The sequence below is a fragment of the Hoplias malabaricus genome, chromosome 10 (assembly GCF_029633855.1).
Source record: "Hoplias malabaricus isolate fHopMal1 chromosome 10, fHopMal1.hap1, whole genome shotgun sequence".
Lineage (NCBI taxonomy): Eukaryota > Metazoa > Chordata > Actinopteri > Characiformes > Erythrinidae > Hoplias > Hoplias malabaricus.
Window position 1 is genome coordinate 43,688,441 of NC_089809.1, and position 17,571 is coordinate 43,706,011.

At 49.2% G+C, this 17,571-nt stretch overlaps 1 protein-coding gene across 5 annotated transcripts in view; it reads right to left on the reverse strand.

Moving 5' to 3' along the window:
- spidr (scaffold protein involved in DNA repair) overlaps positions 1–17,571 on the reverse strand; it is a 57,272-nt gene that overhangs the window by 13,579 nt on the left and 26,122 nt on the right. For 4 of the 5 annotated variants that reach the window (XR_010804326.1, XR_010804325.1, XM_066682513.1 and 1 more), the window contains exons 9-12: positions 13,029–13,248; positions 10,110–10,315; positions 6,026–6,184; positions 444–531 (exon numbers count right to left, since the gene is read on the reverse strand). Coding sequence is in view for 3 of the 5 variants with exons in the window: in XM_066682513.1 (XP_066538610.1) it covers positions 444–531; positions 6,026–6,184; positions 10,110–10,315; positions 13,029–13,248 (673 nt within the window). In the remaining 2 variants the exon portion in view is untranslated. The remainder of the gene's footprint in view (positions 1–443; positions 532–6,025; positions 6,185–10,109; positions 10,316–13,028; positions 13,249–17,571) is intronic. The other variant, XM_066682514.1, reaches the window with a different exon arrangement.

Consider the following 17,571-nt stretch of genomic DNA (forward strand, 5'->3'; position numbering starts at 1 on the left):
TCGACTCAGCATTAGTGCTCGGAGAATAAAAAACTGAGATTTAAAAGCAACTCTAGGTGATTTTCCACTGAGCTGTAATGAAATAGAGCCTCTCTCATTTCTATTCCAGGTTAAGCACCGCAGAACATGCTCTATGTATCTTCTGGACGAGGATGGGAAACACCTTCTCTCTCTTTCCCCTCCCCCCTGATTTCAGAACAGTGCTGTAAAAGTGAACTACGCTCTGTAAAAGCAGGGGGAGCCCAGGAGTAAAATACCAAATCTTACGTAGTGTTGGTTTAAAACATTGTTTTGTCTGAGTACAGGGTCCAGGGAAGGTTTCTGCCCAAAAGACCTGCCTCTCAGTGAAGAGTTAAGAGCTTGTGGTGTGCACTCACAGGAAATGATGAAAAGTGATGCTGGGCAGCAGTGAGTTACTGGTCAGGAAACCTACGGATACCTACTGTCTGATGGCATGGCTGCTCTCCATCAACCCTCACAGGAACCAACGGAGGCCACAAGCTGTCAATCAGACTGAAAAGCTGAGCACATCTACAGAGAAAGAGGGAGAAAACAGGGTCACATGACGAATGGAAAGCTGACACTAGGGTTTAATTACAGTGAGCAGGAATTTTACCCTTAAAGGGAACATCTATGGTTTTTGGGAAACAGTTCTAAGCTCTGTGTCTTTTAAGGTGGAACGGTGTGTTTGAGGAGAATAACTCTTCTGTAAGTGTTTATTCACTGTTTGAATTCCCACAGAAACTCATGTGTAACTCGAGGTGTTTAGTTTGTAGCACTGTCGCTAACGCAGTTAGCCTTCTCCTGAGTTTGGAGACATTTCCACCTTAAGTGATCTGAAACAGTTAAAATAAGTCAGTGTGACCCCCCCATGGAGCAGGAATAGAGCAACATCCTCATCTCGGTTGGTGCTTTTCAGCGTTTGGAGTCTCTCCGTTGTCTAAAAACCTCCAGATGGCGTTTCTCTGCCGTGAGCAGAGAGAGAGAAAGCCTAGCACCGGATCCAGACACTTTGTTTTTTTTACCCATTTACAGACACCGGGGCTTCGTAAACACATTAGAGCGGTTTCCAGAGCACCACATGGAGAGGAGACACAGGGTTTTGTTGATTACAGTCGTGAACTTGTAAAATCCTCTTGACACTGAATGAAACGTTTTCTATTGTCATTTTATAAAGTGTTAAATTCTTACACTCCTGAGTCTCCATCAAGTCAAAAAGATTACATCCAAGACCTCTGCCACTACAAGATATTAGGGGAAGAAACGTGACTGAGCATATATCTGTGCTTATGGCGGCATATTCATTAGAATAATCTGGAATGATCCTTGGGAAAAATCATCTGGCGATCAGTAAGACCTGCAAGCTGAGGCACGCTTCCTCTCATATACACACAGACACACGGAAAACACTTACACACACACAAACACACACACACACACACAGACTGGGCCAGAGATCTAGATTTAAAACGTAAGAAACACTTATATAAATAAGATATAAATCCTTTTTTCAGTTCATAAAATGAATACACTATTTTACTGTTAATAAGCTACTGCTGAAACATTTCTTTATTTTTACTACCTTTATTCTAACGTGACCAATCAGACGGCAGCTTGGCAGAAACATGCCTTTAACAGAAAGAAAAACGTCTACCACGCTAAGTGTCCTTAATCTTAGGTGCCACACAGGACCATGAACATGAGTTTCACAGCTTCAGAAAATCAGGAATTAGAGCCCAGACCCTGAGAGTGACGGGGCCTGAAAGCTGAGCTGAACCTATGGCTGGTTATTTCTTGCAGCTGGGGGTCCTGAGTGCCTCTGAGACTGCAGGCATCAGCGTGAGCTGGCACTGGAGCCAAATAGTGTACGTCTCTGTTCCAGCAAAGCAAGGACTCATTGTTCAGAACCAGTTCTACAGCCTCATAATCCAAGGCCGGCTCACACTCGACCCGCTCGACTGCTTCATCCAGTCCGACCAGACGTGGCTTTCAAGGGGCTGAGCTGCTGCACACAGGGACAGCTGGGGGTGGCTGGGATACGAAGGCTGTTAGGGATCACACAAAGTTTCTAACAACTTCAGCTCTGAATGGGAGTAAATGTAAATAATGTGTGATTCACTAGCATTTGGAATAAACCACAGCTGTTTTAACCTTGTTTGCAGAACACCCTGCCATTGTGTAAACTGCAGGAAAAACAGGCCTCAGTCCTCTGTTAATTCTCTTGAAATTTATTTAATGACAAAAGCACAAGGAAATGATTTCCAAAGTTTTTTCAGAACAACGTGACTCTATTTTGTAAATATACACACATTTATAAACTGCAGCTTGCAGCACGCTCCAAAAAAAGTGCTGTGCTGTGGTCAGTGGAGTCCCTGTTTTATCCATAGTGGTCCGGGGGAGAGGAACGGCTGAGCCACGTATGAGAGAACGTACCGCTGCTGTGGAGGTGTATCCTGGGATTTTAGAGAGACATACACTACTATGAAGGTGACGTCTTTTCCTGGGAGTCCATGGTTATTTCAGTACGTGCTACAACAGCGTGACAGCCCGAGGTCCAGATCTGTCTCCTGCGCCCGTCATGAACAGGAGACTCAGACGGCGATGACCACATACAGTTAAGCAGCTGAAGTCCTTTATCCAGTGAGAACAGCCAAAAACTCCACTCACAAAACTGCAGCGATTAGTCTCCTCAGTTCCCAAACGCTTAAACAGTGTCAGTAAAAGGTGATGGAGCTAAGTGCAAACTCGCCTCTCTCCTCACTATTTTTGGAGCATTTGGCAGGCATCAGATTCTAAACGTGTTTATATTTACAAAATCCAGAGCTGTTCAGAGACAAGATTGTAATATTTTCACTGCTTTTGTTGATAAATAAAGCTTAAAGAGTATCACCACAGCAGTTTACACAATGTTCAACGTTTCTGGGGGTATTAAAGAGGACTGCAGCTATACATCTCTCATCATATTAGGTATTTAGTCTCTGTATCTTGCCTTTGCAGACACAGGGGGGTATTTCAGTTCATAGTTACCGCTGCATGTAAGAGCTTCTTGCCAGAGTAACTGCAAACAACTTAGACAAGCAGCCTCTAAGAAGAGGAGACCTTGAGAGATATATCTAGAACACTAGACATGGTCATACATCTCACACTTTCGGAGTTCCTCTCATTCCACGCTGCCGACCCTTTAACAGCGCGGCTAATCTGAGCTGGAGACGTCGGAGACAGACAGTGAAAACTTGCTAGGGATCAACTTCTATGTCAACACCATCTGGAGTGGATGGCAACTCGGGGAGCCAGCTTTTCCACATCATTTCAAACTGAATGAGATTTTAGCTCAAACACAGTGGACTGTGAAGACTCTCTGAGACAAAGCCAGCGGAAAACTCTCTAATCTCAAATGAACACATACACTTTCTTGCAGCTTCTTGCAGCACAGTAGAGGAAGGTATTTATGGTCTGACGAGAGATGATGACCTGCTCAGTGTTTACGGAAGTCCAACACGGTGCACATCAAGTCAACATTCAATGTCTACTTTTAAATTTATAAAAACGTATGTTAACCTTTAAGATGAGCCAGTGTTAACCCCAATGTTATATTCAGTTTATATATATACACAGTAAAGCACTTCAATAAGGGAGTGACGGTGCTATAGAGAACGCTGGTGAACAACTAACTGAGGCCAAGGTCCTGTCCCATGATGCCTCTGCGCACCAAGCAAGGAACCCGTCAGCGGTGGGCAGCAGTGGAGGCTAATTCATGCTGCTTCTAGATCTGGGAATACCAGCGAAGGGTCCAGAAGGAAGGTCAGGAAGCTTTGGGATACTCGCTCATCCTGCAGTGATTTTTATGCCGATCAAATGGAGGAGGTCCATCGCTGAGGAGACGCTAACACCGCTCCATTCCAACCGTGCCCCTGAGACAGTGCACTCCCAGCAGAGCTTTAGGGGCTGACTGTGACGAAGGCAGTGTCTTAATTGAGGAGCTGGAGATATACTCTGGCCGACTGGAGGTAACATATAGTCGCTGTCAAATTAAAACGTGCATCTTTTAAAACAGTAACTTTACAGGAGGAGGAAAAAAGCTTCAATACTTTCAGTGGAAGTCAATGTAGAAGAGATTTAATTCAGGGTAATTTTGGAGAGTTTCTATTGGTCATTCGCCGTGAAATATTCACAGTGTGAAGGACAGCTGCTGTGTTTAAATGATGCATCTCTAGTCATTCTCTCTGCATCAATTCAAAGCATATTCACTACAGAACAGAGAGACAACGGTCAGAAGTAGCAAAGTATGAGGACAATGTCTTTAATTGGGGAATATTTATGCACATTTAGGAGGAACGTGCTGCCTTTTAGACAACGTCTTTTTCAGGGACATTGAGGCTTCTTTCATCATTCATTCATTCATTCATTCATTCATTCATTCATTCATTCATTATCTGTAACCCGTATCCAGTTCAGGGTCACGGTGGGGTCTGGAATCATTGGGCGCAAGGCAGGAATACACTCTGGAGGGGTAGCCAGTCCTTCACAGGGCAACACACACACTCACACCTACGGACACTTTTGAGTCGCCAATCCACCTACCAACCTGTGTTTTTGGACTGTGGGAAGAAACCGGAGCACCCGGAGGAAACCCATGCAGACACAGAGAGAACACACCACACTCCTCACCCGGAGGAAACCGGAGCACCCGGAAGAAACCCACGCAGACACAGGGAGAACACACCACACTCCTCACCCGGAGGAAACCGGAGCACCCGGAAGAAACCCACGCAGACACAGGGAGAACACACCACGCTCCTCACCCGGAGGAAACCGGAGCACCCGGAAGAAACCCACGCAGACACAGGGAGAACACACCACGCTCCTCACCCGGAGGAAACCGGAGCACCCGGAAGAAACCCACGCAGACACAGAGAGAACACACCACGCTCCTCACCCGGAGGAAACCGGAGCACCCGGAAGAAACCCACGCAGACACAGGGAGAACACACCACACTCCTCACAGACAGTCACCCGGAGGAAACCCACGCAGACACAGAGAGAACACACCACACTCCTCACAGACAGTCACCCGGAGGAAACCCACACAGACACAGGGAGAACACACCCACTCCTCACAGACAGTCACCCGGAGGAAACCCACACAGACACAGAGAGAACAAACCACACTCCTCACAGACAGTCACCCGGAGGAAACCCACACAGACACAGGGAGAACACACCAACTCCTCACAGACAGTCACCCGGAGGAAACCCACACAGACACAGAGAGAACAAACCACACTCCTCACAGACAGTCACCCGGAGGAAACCCACACAGACACAGAGAGAACACACCACACTCCTCACAGACAGTCACCCGGAGGAAACCCACGCAGACACAGAGAGAACACACCACACTCCTCACAGACAGTCACCCGGAGGAAACCCACACAGACACAGAAAGAACACACCACACTCCTCACAGACAGTCACCCAGAGGAAACCCACGCAGACACAGGGAGAACACACCACACTCCTCACAGACAGTCACCCGGAGGAAACCCACACAGACACAGAGAGAACACACCACACCCGGAGCGGAAATCGAACCCACAACCTCCGGGTCCCTGGAGCTGTGTGACTGCGACACCTACCTGCTGCACCACCGTGCCGCCCCTTCTTTCATCATAACAGGGAAAATCCTACTTCTACAGCCTGACTGCACAGACAGAGCAGGAGCTAGACTCGTCTGCCTGGAGTCCAGACTTCTCTCTCACTGAAGGTGACATAGGTTACCCAGCTGAAGACTTTACAAACACCTCTACATACAGCGGGGTCAGTTCACGTATGTAGTCCCCAGTTATAAAAGAGGTTAAAAGCTAACCCTAACACCATGGTGATTTGATATTCTGGGCCTGAGGCTTCTATTGAATCATAAGGCAGTTGTTATGGCTTATGCTCTTTTGTGTTAAAGACATTTTCTTGTATCCTTTCAAACATAAGTGAAATCTGAGGTCAGAACGTATGGATAAACAGTAGTCACCTCTCGCGAGTGAGGCGCTGGATCACTTTCAGGCCCTGCAGCACACACACTTTCCCCCCCAGCTGCTCTGTGCACTGTTGGAGCTCCTCTTCTGAAGATATATACTGCAACTCCACCTCGCCGAACATGCCATAAACATCCTGCATCAGCGCACACAACCTGCACAGAAAGACATTCACTGTAAAGATCAAGAGCATGGGTTTAACCGGGTGCCCAATCAATCCTGGTCTCGGAGATCTACCCCTCTAGAGGAGTTCAGATCCAGCACATCTGACTCTAATATTCAGATTCCTCTGAAAGCCTTCATGACTTAAGTAGAAGAGGTGGCACTTCTGCTGCATCTGCTATAAGCACTGAAACTGCTTCAGTAACCACTGGAACAGAAAAAGTGTGTTTTTAAACCCTGTGTCCACTCTCTGTCCACTCTGTGAGACACTCCTCCCTCGTTGGTCCACCTTGTAGATGTAGAGTCAGAGACAGTAGCTCATCTGTCGCTGCACAGTGTGTGTCGCTCGTCCTCTAGTCCTTCATCAGTGACACAGGACGCTGTCGGCTGGATGTTTTTGGTCGGTGGACTGTTCTCAGTCCAGACACTGAGGGGTTTAAAAACTCCAGCAGCACTGCTGTGTCTGATCCACTCTACACCAGCACAACACACACTAACACACCACCACCACGTCAGTGTCACTGCAGCGCTGAGAATGATCCACCACCACATCACACCTGCTCTGTGGGGGTCCTGAGCACTGAAGAACAGGGGGACAGGGGGGTAACAAAGTATGCAGAGCACCAGATGGACTACAGTCTGTGGTTGGAGGAGTACAGAGTGACCGGAGTGGATTTAAATCACGTTTAAAAACGTGATTAATATTTTTAGCTTCATGTTTAGCTAAAGTCAGAAGGAACTCAACACAGAAAGAAGCAGAATGATGACATGTAGTGACAAGACTGATCCAGACCTCACTCTACCCATTCTCCAACGAGTGGTAAAGCCGAAATAACCGGGGACCAGTGACCAGATAAAAGAAGGACCAGACATTAGACAGAATCGCGAGTGACAAGCCCCAGGTGAAGAGATGGACGGGGTTAAACATTTCCCTAACAGAGAGGCTTGTTTAGGCCTGTGTCTCCTAATGAAACAGGAGAACGTCGGGGGGGTAGAGCAGGAATGGGACAGAGGCACCTCGTGCTCGGAGCAGGTTGACATAAACAACTACCTCCATTTCCCCTGCTCAGTTAGTGGAAGAAGCTGTCAGTGACCAGGCGGCTGCCATTGGCCAGCAGCTGTGGCCGGCCACCTTCAGGAATTTGTTATTGTGAGTAATCGCAGGAATTCACTGCAACTTGGGGGCGCTTCCTGGAACTGCACACCATTGAGCTTGTTTAAACACACACACACACACACACACACACAAACCCCACCGAGAGTAACTCTCCCCAACAGAATGTTACCATGGCCCTGGATTGGTAGTGACACAGTGGGCGGGATTCCTTCCGCCACTCAATCCACCAATCAGGGAGCAGCTTGTGATAAACAGGCCTGAAACCAGACACCTCAAGCACATTGTGTTCTGACCTCTTCTTGAAAACATCCCCTCCTCTCCTCTCTCCTCTCCTCTCTTCCAACCAGGCACTTCTTCAGCTTGTTTATACTCTGCACTTTTTACTGGAACTAAATGTTGTCTTGAAGCAAAAAACAAATCGTCTGAATGCTACCCCCCCCCCCCCCCCAACACACACACACACATCCCCAACAAGTCCAGGGACCTTCTTAGACCTTTATTAATGATTGAAAACTAAGACGGCGTGTCCTGCGTGGAGCCTGTGTGTGTTTCACACGCTGTAACACACTCTTTACCTTTATACACATTTAAAAATGGCCCATTCCTGTTTTTAGACCAAGCTTAACACGGCTCATGCCTTTTTAGACCCTTATTACTAATAATAATAATATGATATTTACAGTCATTTCCGAACATCGTAAATCTAAAGTACAAGCAGTCAGAGCCCCTAAATATCAGCACACGCAGATCCACTGGGGCTCAGCGGGTCAGGGTCAGGACTTGGCTGGGGGACTGAGCCTTTCCTTGGAAAGCGTGTGTGGCTCCAGGGATGATGTTGTTGGGGCCAAGAAGGGGGCGCTGTCCTTGTGGTCGGTGTGGATCTTAAAGTGTGGGTGTAGCGACAGGGACCCTACTGAATAAACAGAGTCATCCTTTGCGTGAGACGTAACGCTGAGGTCTTCTGAGAGGTCAGTAGAGAGGCTACTGCTGCTCCTGGATTAGAGCTGATGGGTGATAATGATGTCCAGCTAAATCAGAAGGTCACCGTTACGGCTGACGTGCGCTGAGGGGACTGGAGCATCGTCCAGGTGGAGGCTCACCATCTGTGGAAGTGAAGGCGACTCACAGAATGATAGAGACATGTTTACTACAGTTAAAGAGGAGGTGTAGGATTGTGGGGAGCAGCAGATCCTTTGGGTTTGATACAGAAGTCGTCTGTAAGTGTTTAATCACTGTTTGAATTCCCACAGAAACTCATGTGTACCTCGAGGTGTTTGGTTTGTAGCGCTGTCGCTAACGCAGTTAGCCTTCTCCTGAATTTAGAGTTAAATTTAATTTAAACACACACACGCACACATGTGCACACACACACGCGCAGAAACACGCACACACACACACGCATACGCGCGCACACACACAAACACACGCATACGCACACATGCGCAGAAACACGCACACACACACACGCACATACACATGTGCACACACACACGCACGCACACACACGCATACGCACACGCACACACACACAAACACACGCACACACACACAGACCACGCTGGGGTGCCCCAGCTTCCTGTGTTTACAAGATACCAGAACGTCTGACAAGGATCATGTTTCTCAAAGAGCTTGGATGATCTTTCCACCCATTTCTCTTTTTAGACCTCTTTCTCGCTGTCTATCTCTGTCGTTTACTTTCTGGCTGTGTCTCATTTTCCGTCACATGAGCGTGTGCATCTCAGCGTGTTCCATCAACAGTCTGGACCCTCTGCTGTTACTCAGCATAACAACAAAACAACAAGCTGCAGAGGATCTGAGAGGATCAGAGAGGGTCAGAGAGGGTCAGAGAGGGTCTAGACCTTTAGAAAACTCAGACAGTTACCAGAACTGCGTGCCATGATCCATTTACATGAATCTGACAGAGGCCTCCGTATCACATTTAAACCGTTCAAAACATGCGACCTGTAAATGACGTTGGCTTTAAAAACAGATGTTAACAGAGTTACTGACTGCTTAGGTTTAGATCCCTAACGTCTGTCTGTATGTGACACTGGATCACTGACAATGCTCAGCTGTTTGTCACGTCACATCATGAGCCGAGAGAGAGAGAGAGAGACAGAGAGCAAGAGAGAGAGACACAGAGAAAGAGAGCGAGAGAGAGAGAGAGAGAGAGAGAGAGAGAGACAGAGAGCAAGAGAGAGAGACACAGAGAAAGAGAGCGAGAGAGAGAGAGAGAGAGAGAGAGAGAGAGAGAGAGAGAGAGAGAGAGAGAGAGCAAAAGAAAGAGAGAACGAGTGAGAGCGAGAGAGAGAGCAATCAAGAGAGGGAGCGAGAGAGAGAGAGAGAGAGAGAGAGAGAACGAGTGAGAGCGAGAGAGAGAGCAATCAAGAGAGGGAGCGAGAGAGAGAGAGAGAGAGAGAGAGAACGAGTGAGAGCGAGAGAGAGCAATCAAGAGAGGGAGAAAGAGAGAGAGAGAGAGAGAGATAGAGAGAGACAGAGAGAGAACTTCATGTCCAGGGAGGGGCTCAGTAGTTAGTCATTGATAGGATGTAGAGCAGAGGTTTACTCTGCTGCTTGGAGAGGTGAATGTCCTCATGAATGATGTGAAACTCCCATGGCATGGTTTACAAACAGGAACAGTATGAGTACACCACCTCCTGAACACACCGTGTTCTTGCACACAGATTTAGCCGTATGCAAAAACCATTTCACAGGTCTCTAGATGACCCCTGCTGTTGTCAGGCTACAGTTAGCGCAACAAACACCTCCAGGGTGACGGTGTGGCCGTCTATAAGAACTACCTGCCGATGTGCCGCGGCCGAGCCTTGCTGACAGGTCTGTGTCTCAGTGAGTTTGTGGTAGGGGAGGGCTGGACAGGGAAGGCGTACACCCTCTGAACCACCGCCTCCACGGGGCCACAAATAGATCCTGCTGGCCCAGACGCCTCCACCGCCTCTAAGATGGACTGCAGGGGACCTCCTGTGTCTCTGTGGGCTACGGCACACACCTGGGATAAGACACAAAGACCAGACCAATAAGGTTAGACCTGTGTAAATAAGGGCTTTGTACGTTATAAATGACTGGGAATAACCCGTTAGTGTCCAAAACAGGAAAGACATTGAAGGATTTTATTAAAACAAAACTGATAAAAAACAAACTCCAGAAACAAGACAAAGAAAAGTTAAAGTCCACCTCGAACTGAACCACGCTGTAATCGGTCGTATTTGGTGATCATTTTAAATTCAGTTAGAGAGACTGAACTAGGGCGGCACGGTGGAGCAGCAGGTAGGTGTCGCAGTCACACAGCTCCAGGGGCCTGGAGCTTGTGGGTTCGATTCCCGCTCCAGGTGACTGTCTGTGATGAGTGTGGTGTGTTCTCTCTGTGTCTGCATGGGTTACCTCCGGGTGACTGTCTGTGAGGAGTGTGGTGTGTTCTCTCTGTGTCTGCGTGGGTTACCTCCGGGTGACTGTCTGTGAGGACTGTGGTGTGTTCTCTCTGTGTCTGCGTGGGTTTCCTCCGGGTGACTGTCTGTGAGGAGTGTGGTGTGTTCTCCCTGTGTCTGCGTGGGTTACCTCCGGGTGACTGTCTGTGAGGACCGTGGTGTGTTCTCTCTGTGTCTGCGTGGGTTTCCTCCGGGTGACTGTATGTGAGGAGTGTGGTGTGTTCTCTCTGTGTCTGCGTGGGTTACCTCCGGGTGACTGTCTGTGAGGACTGTGGTGTGTTCTCTCTGTGTCTGCGTGGGTTACCTCCGGGTGACTGTCTGTGAGGACTGTGGTGTGTTCTCTCTGTGTCTGCGTGGGTTTCCTCCGGGTGACTGTCTGTGAGGAGTGTGGTGTGTTCTCCCTGTGTCTGCGTGGGTTTCCTCCGGGTGACTGTCTGTGAGGACTGTGGTGTGTTCTCCCTGTGTCTGCGTGGGTTTCCTCCGGGTGACTGTCTGTGAGCAGTGTGGTGTGTTCTCTCTGTGTCTGTGTGGGTTTCCTCCGGGTGACTGTCTGTGAGGAGTGTGGTGTGTTCTCCCTGTGTCTGCGTGGGTTACCTCCGGGTGACTGTCTGTGAGGAGTGTGGTGTGTTCTCTCTGTGTCTGCGTGGGTTTCCTCCGGGTGACTGTCTGTGAGGAGTGTGGTGTGTTCTCTCTGTGTCTGCGTGGGTTACCTCCGGGTGACTGTCTGTGAGGACTGTGGTGTGTTCTCTCTGTGTCTGTGTGGGTTTCCTCCGGGTGACTGTCTGTGAGGACTGTGGTGTGTTCTCTCTGTGTCTGCGTGGGTTTCCTCCGGGTGACTGTCTGTGAGGACTGTGGTGTGTTCTCTCTGTGTCTGCGTGGGTTTCCTCCGGGTGACTGTCTGTGAGGAGTGTGGTGTGTTCTCCCTGTGTCTGCGTGGGTTTTCTCCGGGTGACTGTCTGTGAGCAGTGTGGTGTGTTCTCTCTGTGTCTGCGTGGGTTACCTCCGGGTGACTGTCTGTGAGGACTGTGGTGTGTTCTCTCTGTGTCTGCGTGGGTTACCTCCGGGTGACTGTCTGTGAGGAGTGTGTTGTGTTCTCCCTGTGTCTGCGTGGGTTTCCTCCGGGTGACTGTCTGTGAGGAGTGTGGTGTGTTCTCTCTGTGTCTGCGTGGGTTACCTCCGGGTGACTGTCTGTGAGGAGTGTGGTGTGTTCTCTCTGTGTCTGCGTGGGTTTCCTCCGGGTGACTGTCTGTGAGGAGTGTGGTGTGTTCTCCCTGTGTCTGTGTGGGTTTCCTCCGGGTGACTGTCTGTGAGGAGTGTGGTGTGTTCTCCCTGTGTCTGCGCGGGTTTCCTCTGGGTGACTGTCTGTGAGGAGTGTGGTGTGTTCTCCCTGTGTCTGCGTGGGTTTCCTCCGGGTGACTGTCTGTGAGGAGTGTGCTGTGCTCTCCCTGTGTCTGCATGGGTTTCCTCCGGGTGACTGTCTGTGAGGAATATGCTGTGTTCTCTCTGTGTCTGTGTGGGTTTCCTCCGGGTGACTGTCTGTGAAGAGTGTGGTGTGTTCTCCCTGTGTCTGCGCGGGTTTCCTCCGGGTGACTGTCTGTGAGGAGTGTGCTGTGCTCTCCCTGTGTCTGCATGGGTTTCCTCCGGGTGACTGTCTGTGAGGAGTGTGGTGTGTTCTCTCTGTGTCTGCGTGGGTTTCCTCCGGGTGACTGTCTGTGAGGAGTGTGCTGTGTTCTCCCTGTGTCTGCGTGGGTTTCCTCTGGGTGCTCCGGTTTCCTCCCACAGTCCAAAAACACACACTGGTAGGTGGATTGGCCACTCAAAAGTGTCCGTAGGTGTGAGTGAATGTGTGTGTCTGTGTTGCCCTGTGAAGGACTGGCGCCCCCACCAAGTCTTATAATGTTTTTGTGTAATATATGATTGTATTTAAATATTCAAACATTCTCCCACTATGTTTTTAGATGGGACTCGTAACGAATGCAGCGACCAATACATTCTTCTCACTCACTGTTTTCAAACTACTACATTTAAATTTATATATGTTCCTTAATAAGATTTTACCCCAAAAAACCTATTCGTACACAAACCTCAGGACAGAGTCATGGAAATGAGGTATAAACAAGAGTTCAGAATTAAAGTGATATGTTTTTTAACTGTGCAAACAGTTCCTCGTGCCCTGTGAGGTCATGTAGGCTCTGAAATTTAATTAAAATAAAAAGGAATTGGGAAATGTATATATTTATATTTCACAGGGCCAGTGGAGAAAGCCAAGCCACACACCTGTCGAGCAGAGGTGGATTCCTGAGCACACCTGAGTATCTCACTCTTCCAGAAGCCTCTGGTTAAAGGGTAGGGTGGAGATTTGGTCTGAGCGGATGGGACAGTTGTAACAGTGGCGTAGGTGACACTGTGATCCTGCTTCACCTCTGATAAGACTTTCTGGCTGAAATGAGTGTTCAGGATTATGGGATGTCGCTCCCCCTCAACAGTCAGGCTCTGCCTAAAGCGGGAGAGAATTAGACACACGTTACTGCTGCTGCCTGCGCTCTAAAAAATAACTAAGAGTTAATGTTGAACACAACAGGAAAAGTCCAGGGGTTTCTTCAGGACCCTGGTTGACCAGTTGATATTTGTCTTTTTCCTTTGTCCCCAGAAATGTTTGCTTTCACAGTGAAACTTCTTGAGAATTTAAAGGAACCACCTAAACCCTAAAGAACATTCCAGCGCTGTGTTTAAAAAGCACAAGCCGCAGCCTCCCACAAACACGCGTCTTAAAATACCCTCAGATTCCTCCGTAGATCTAGGCCTCCCGCATGCTCTGCATGGGAAACGCCGACGGCGCTCTGATAAAGACCCGCACTGATCAACAAGATGCCTACTTCCATTCCAGTGAAGAGATATCAGCCACTGACAGAAAGTGCTGTGGTGCACAGACCAGCGCGACGTGACAGTGATGACTGTGTGTTCTGATGGTTACACGTGTCCACACACACAAAGCAGTGAATAACCCCCCCTGACATTGTTGGTTTGTTGACACTAAGGTTGAGGTTAATCTGATTCATTCACAGAAATAATAACAGTGTGTGTAAACCCTCGACTGGAGTGGGGACCATCCTCTGAATGTTTTAAAAATGCACCTTAGGGGTTGGAGCGCTGGTGTGTGGGGGCGTGGCCGAAACAGGGACGCAGGGAAATAGAAGACCTTTAGCAGCCTTACGGTACACAAGGTCAGCTGAGCCGAGTGAGGCATGCTTAAACACAGAGCTGCAATGAGAATGTTTGGGGTGGAATATTCCCCCAAGTCCTGCTCCACCTCCTCTCCCAACGCTGGAGTGTGCCACAGACAAGCGCAGGGACCCTGGCCCCATCTACAGCAGGTAGAAGCTGAGTCCCGAGTCCAAATGCGCCGTCACTCCCGAGTTGGAATGCAACATCATTCCAGAGTCCAAACATATCATCACTCCCGAGTCCAAACGTACCATCACTCCCAAGTCCAAACGTACCATCACTCCCGAGTCCGAATGCGCCATCAGCCCCAAGTCCAAACGTACCATCACTCCCAAGTCCGAATATACCGTCACTCCTGAGTCTGAACGTACCATCATTCCAAAGTCCAAACGCACCATCACTCCTGAATCCCAACGCTCCGTCACTCCCGAGTCCAAAACCACCGTTATTCCAAAGTACTAACGCGCCGTCACTCCGGAGTCCGACTGCACCGTTACTTCCAAATTCTAACGCGCTGTCACTCCCGAATCCCAACGCACCGTCAGCCCCGAGTCCAAATGCGCCGTCACTCCCGAGTTGGAATGCACCTTCATTCCAGAGTCCAAACATACCATCACTCCTAAGTCCGAAAGTGCCGTCACTCCCGAGTCAGAAAATATCATCACTCCCGAGTCCAAATGTACCATCACTCCCAAGTCCAAATGTACCATCACTCCCGAGTCCGAATGCGCCATCAGCCCCAAGTCCAAACGTACCATCACTCCCAAGTCCGAATGTGCCGTCACTCCCGAGTCAGAATATACCGTCACTCCTGAGTCTGAACGTACTATCATTCCAAAGTCCAAACGCACCATCACTCCTGAATCCCAACGCTCCGTCACTCCCGAGTCCAAAACCACGTTACTCCCAAGTTCTAACGCGCCGTCACTCCGGAGTCCAACAGCTCCGTTACTTCCAAATTCTAACGCGCTGTCACTACCGAGTCCAAACGCGCCGTTACTCCCGAGTCCGAAAGCACTGTTACTCCCAAATCCAAACACGCCGTCACTCCCGAGTCCAAATGTACCATCACTCCCAAGTCTGAATGCGCAGTCATTCCCGAGTCAGAACATACCATCACTCCCAAGTCTGAATGCGCCGCCACTCCCGAGTCCGAAAGCACCGTTACTCCCAATTCCAAACATGCCATCACTCCCGAGTCTGAACGTGCTGTCAGGCCCTAATTCAAACATGCCGTCATTCCCAAGTCAGAACACACCATCATTCCCGAATCCAAACGTACCATCACTCCAAAGTCCAAATGCGCCGTCACTCCCGAGTCAGAACATACCATCACACCCGAGTCCGAATGCGCCGTCACTCCCAATTCCAAACATGCCGTCACTCCTGAGTCTGAACGTGCTGTCAGGCCCTAATTCAAACATGCTGTCACTCCCAAGTCCGAATGCACCATCATTCCCGAGTCCCACCACGCCGTCATTCCCGAGACCAAAACAACGGTTACTCCCAAGTTCTAATGCGTCATCACTCCCAAGTCCTACTGCGGAACGTGAGGACAGCTGAGAAGATTATCGGTGTGTCTCTTCCCTCCATCACAGATATCTACACCACTCGCTGCACCCGCAAAGCACTCAGCATTGTGGGAGATCACACACACCCTTCACACACACTCTTCAACCTACTGCCATCTGGAAAAAGGTATCGAAGCATTCGAGCCCTCACATCCAGACTCCGTAACAGCTTCTTCCCACATGCTATCAGACTCCTAAACACCTAGAGACTGAGACTGGACTGAAAGAAGCACACACACACTTCACACAAACACTGGTCTGTTGGACTGTAAATGAGTGTACTGTTTACACATATCCGGTTTACATCATGTTTACATCCAGTTACCGTTTACAGCACAAATACACTTTAAATTGCAGTGTCTCTCTCCCTCACCCCCTCCGTACTTATGGTTTTTGCCTTGTCTTGTATTACATTGTATTGTATTGTACTGTAGGGACATTGTTTTGTATTTTTCTTAGCCATATCTTTTGCACTTTAATGTGTATGCACTGTTTTATGTTGCACTAGATTTGTACTAGTTGCACTTTAATGTTGTGTATTGTTTTGTGTTCTATGTCCTTTGCACTTTAATGCGTGTGCACTGTTTCATGTTGCACTAGCTTTACACTAGTCGCACTTTAATGTTGCGTATTGTCTTATGTAGCACCTTGGTCCTGGAGGAACGCTATTTCGTTTCACTCTGTACTGTAAACACTGTATACTGCTGAAATGACAATAAACTTCTTGAACTTGAACTTGAACCATTACTTCCAAATTCTAACGCGCTGTCACTCCCGAGTCCGAACGCGCCGTTAATCCTGAGTCTGAAAGCACGTTACTCCCAAATCCAAACACACAGTCACTCCCAAGTCCGAACGCACCATCATTCCCGAGTCCCACCACGCCGTCATTCCCGAGTCCAAAACCACTGTTACTCCCAAGTTCTAACGCGTCGTCACTCCCGAGTCCGACAGCACCATTACTTCCAAATTCTAACGCGCTGTCACTCCCGAGTCCGAACGCGCCGTTACTCCCAAATCCAAACACGCCGTCACTCCCGAGTCCCAACGTGCTGTCAGGCTCTAATTCAAACATGCCGACACTCCCGAGTCTGAACGTGCTGTCAGGCCCTAATTCGAACATGCCGTCACTCCCAAGTTCGAACGCACCATCATTCCCGAGTCCCACCACGCGTCACTCCCGAGTCCAAAACCACTGTTACTCCCAAGTTCTAACGCGTCGTCACTCTCGAGTCCGACAGCACCATTACTTCCAAATTCTAACGCGTCGTCACTCCCGAGTCCGACAGCACCATTACTTCCAAATTCTAACGCGTCGTCACTCCCGAGTCCGACAGCACCATAACTTCCAAATTCTAACGCATCGTCACTCCCGAGTCCGACAGCACCATTACTTCCAAATTCTAACGCGCTGTCACTCCCGAGTCCGAACGCGCCGTTACTCCCAAATCCAAACACGCTGTCACTCCCGAGTCCGAACGCGCCGTTACTCCCAAATCCAAACACGCCGTCACTCCCGAGTCCCAATGTGCTGTCAGGCTCTAATTCAAACATGCCGACACTCCCGAGTCTGAACGTGCTGTCAGGCCCTAATTCGAACATGCCGTCACTCCCAAGTCCGAACGCACCATCATTCCCGAGTCCCACCACACCGTCACTCCCGAGTCCAAAACCACTGTTACTTCCGAGTCCCACCACGCGTCACTCCCGAGTCCAAAACCACTGTTACTCCCAAGTTCTAACACGTCGTCACTCTCGAGTCCGACAGCATCATTACTTCCAAATTCTAATGCACTGTCACTCCCGAGACCGAATGCGCCGTTACTCCCGAGTCCGAAAGCACCATTACTCCCAAATCCAAACATGCCGTCACTCCTGAGTCCGAACGTGCTGTCAGTTCCTAATTCAAACATGCCGTCACGGCTGAGTCCAAACGCGCCAGGCATTCCCGAGTCCGAACATACTGTCGGGCCCTAGTTCAAACATGCTGTCACTCCCAAGTCCGAACATGGTGTTACGGCCTA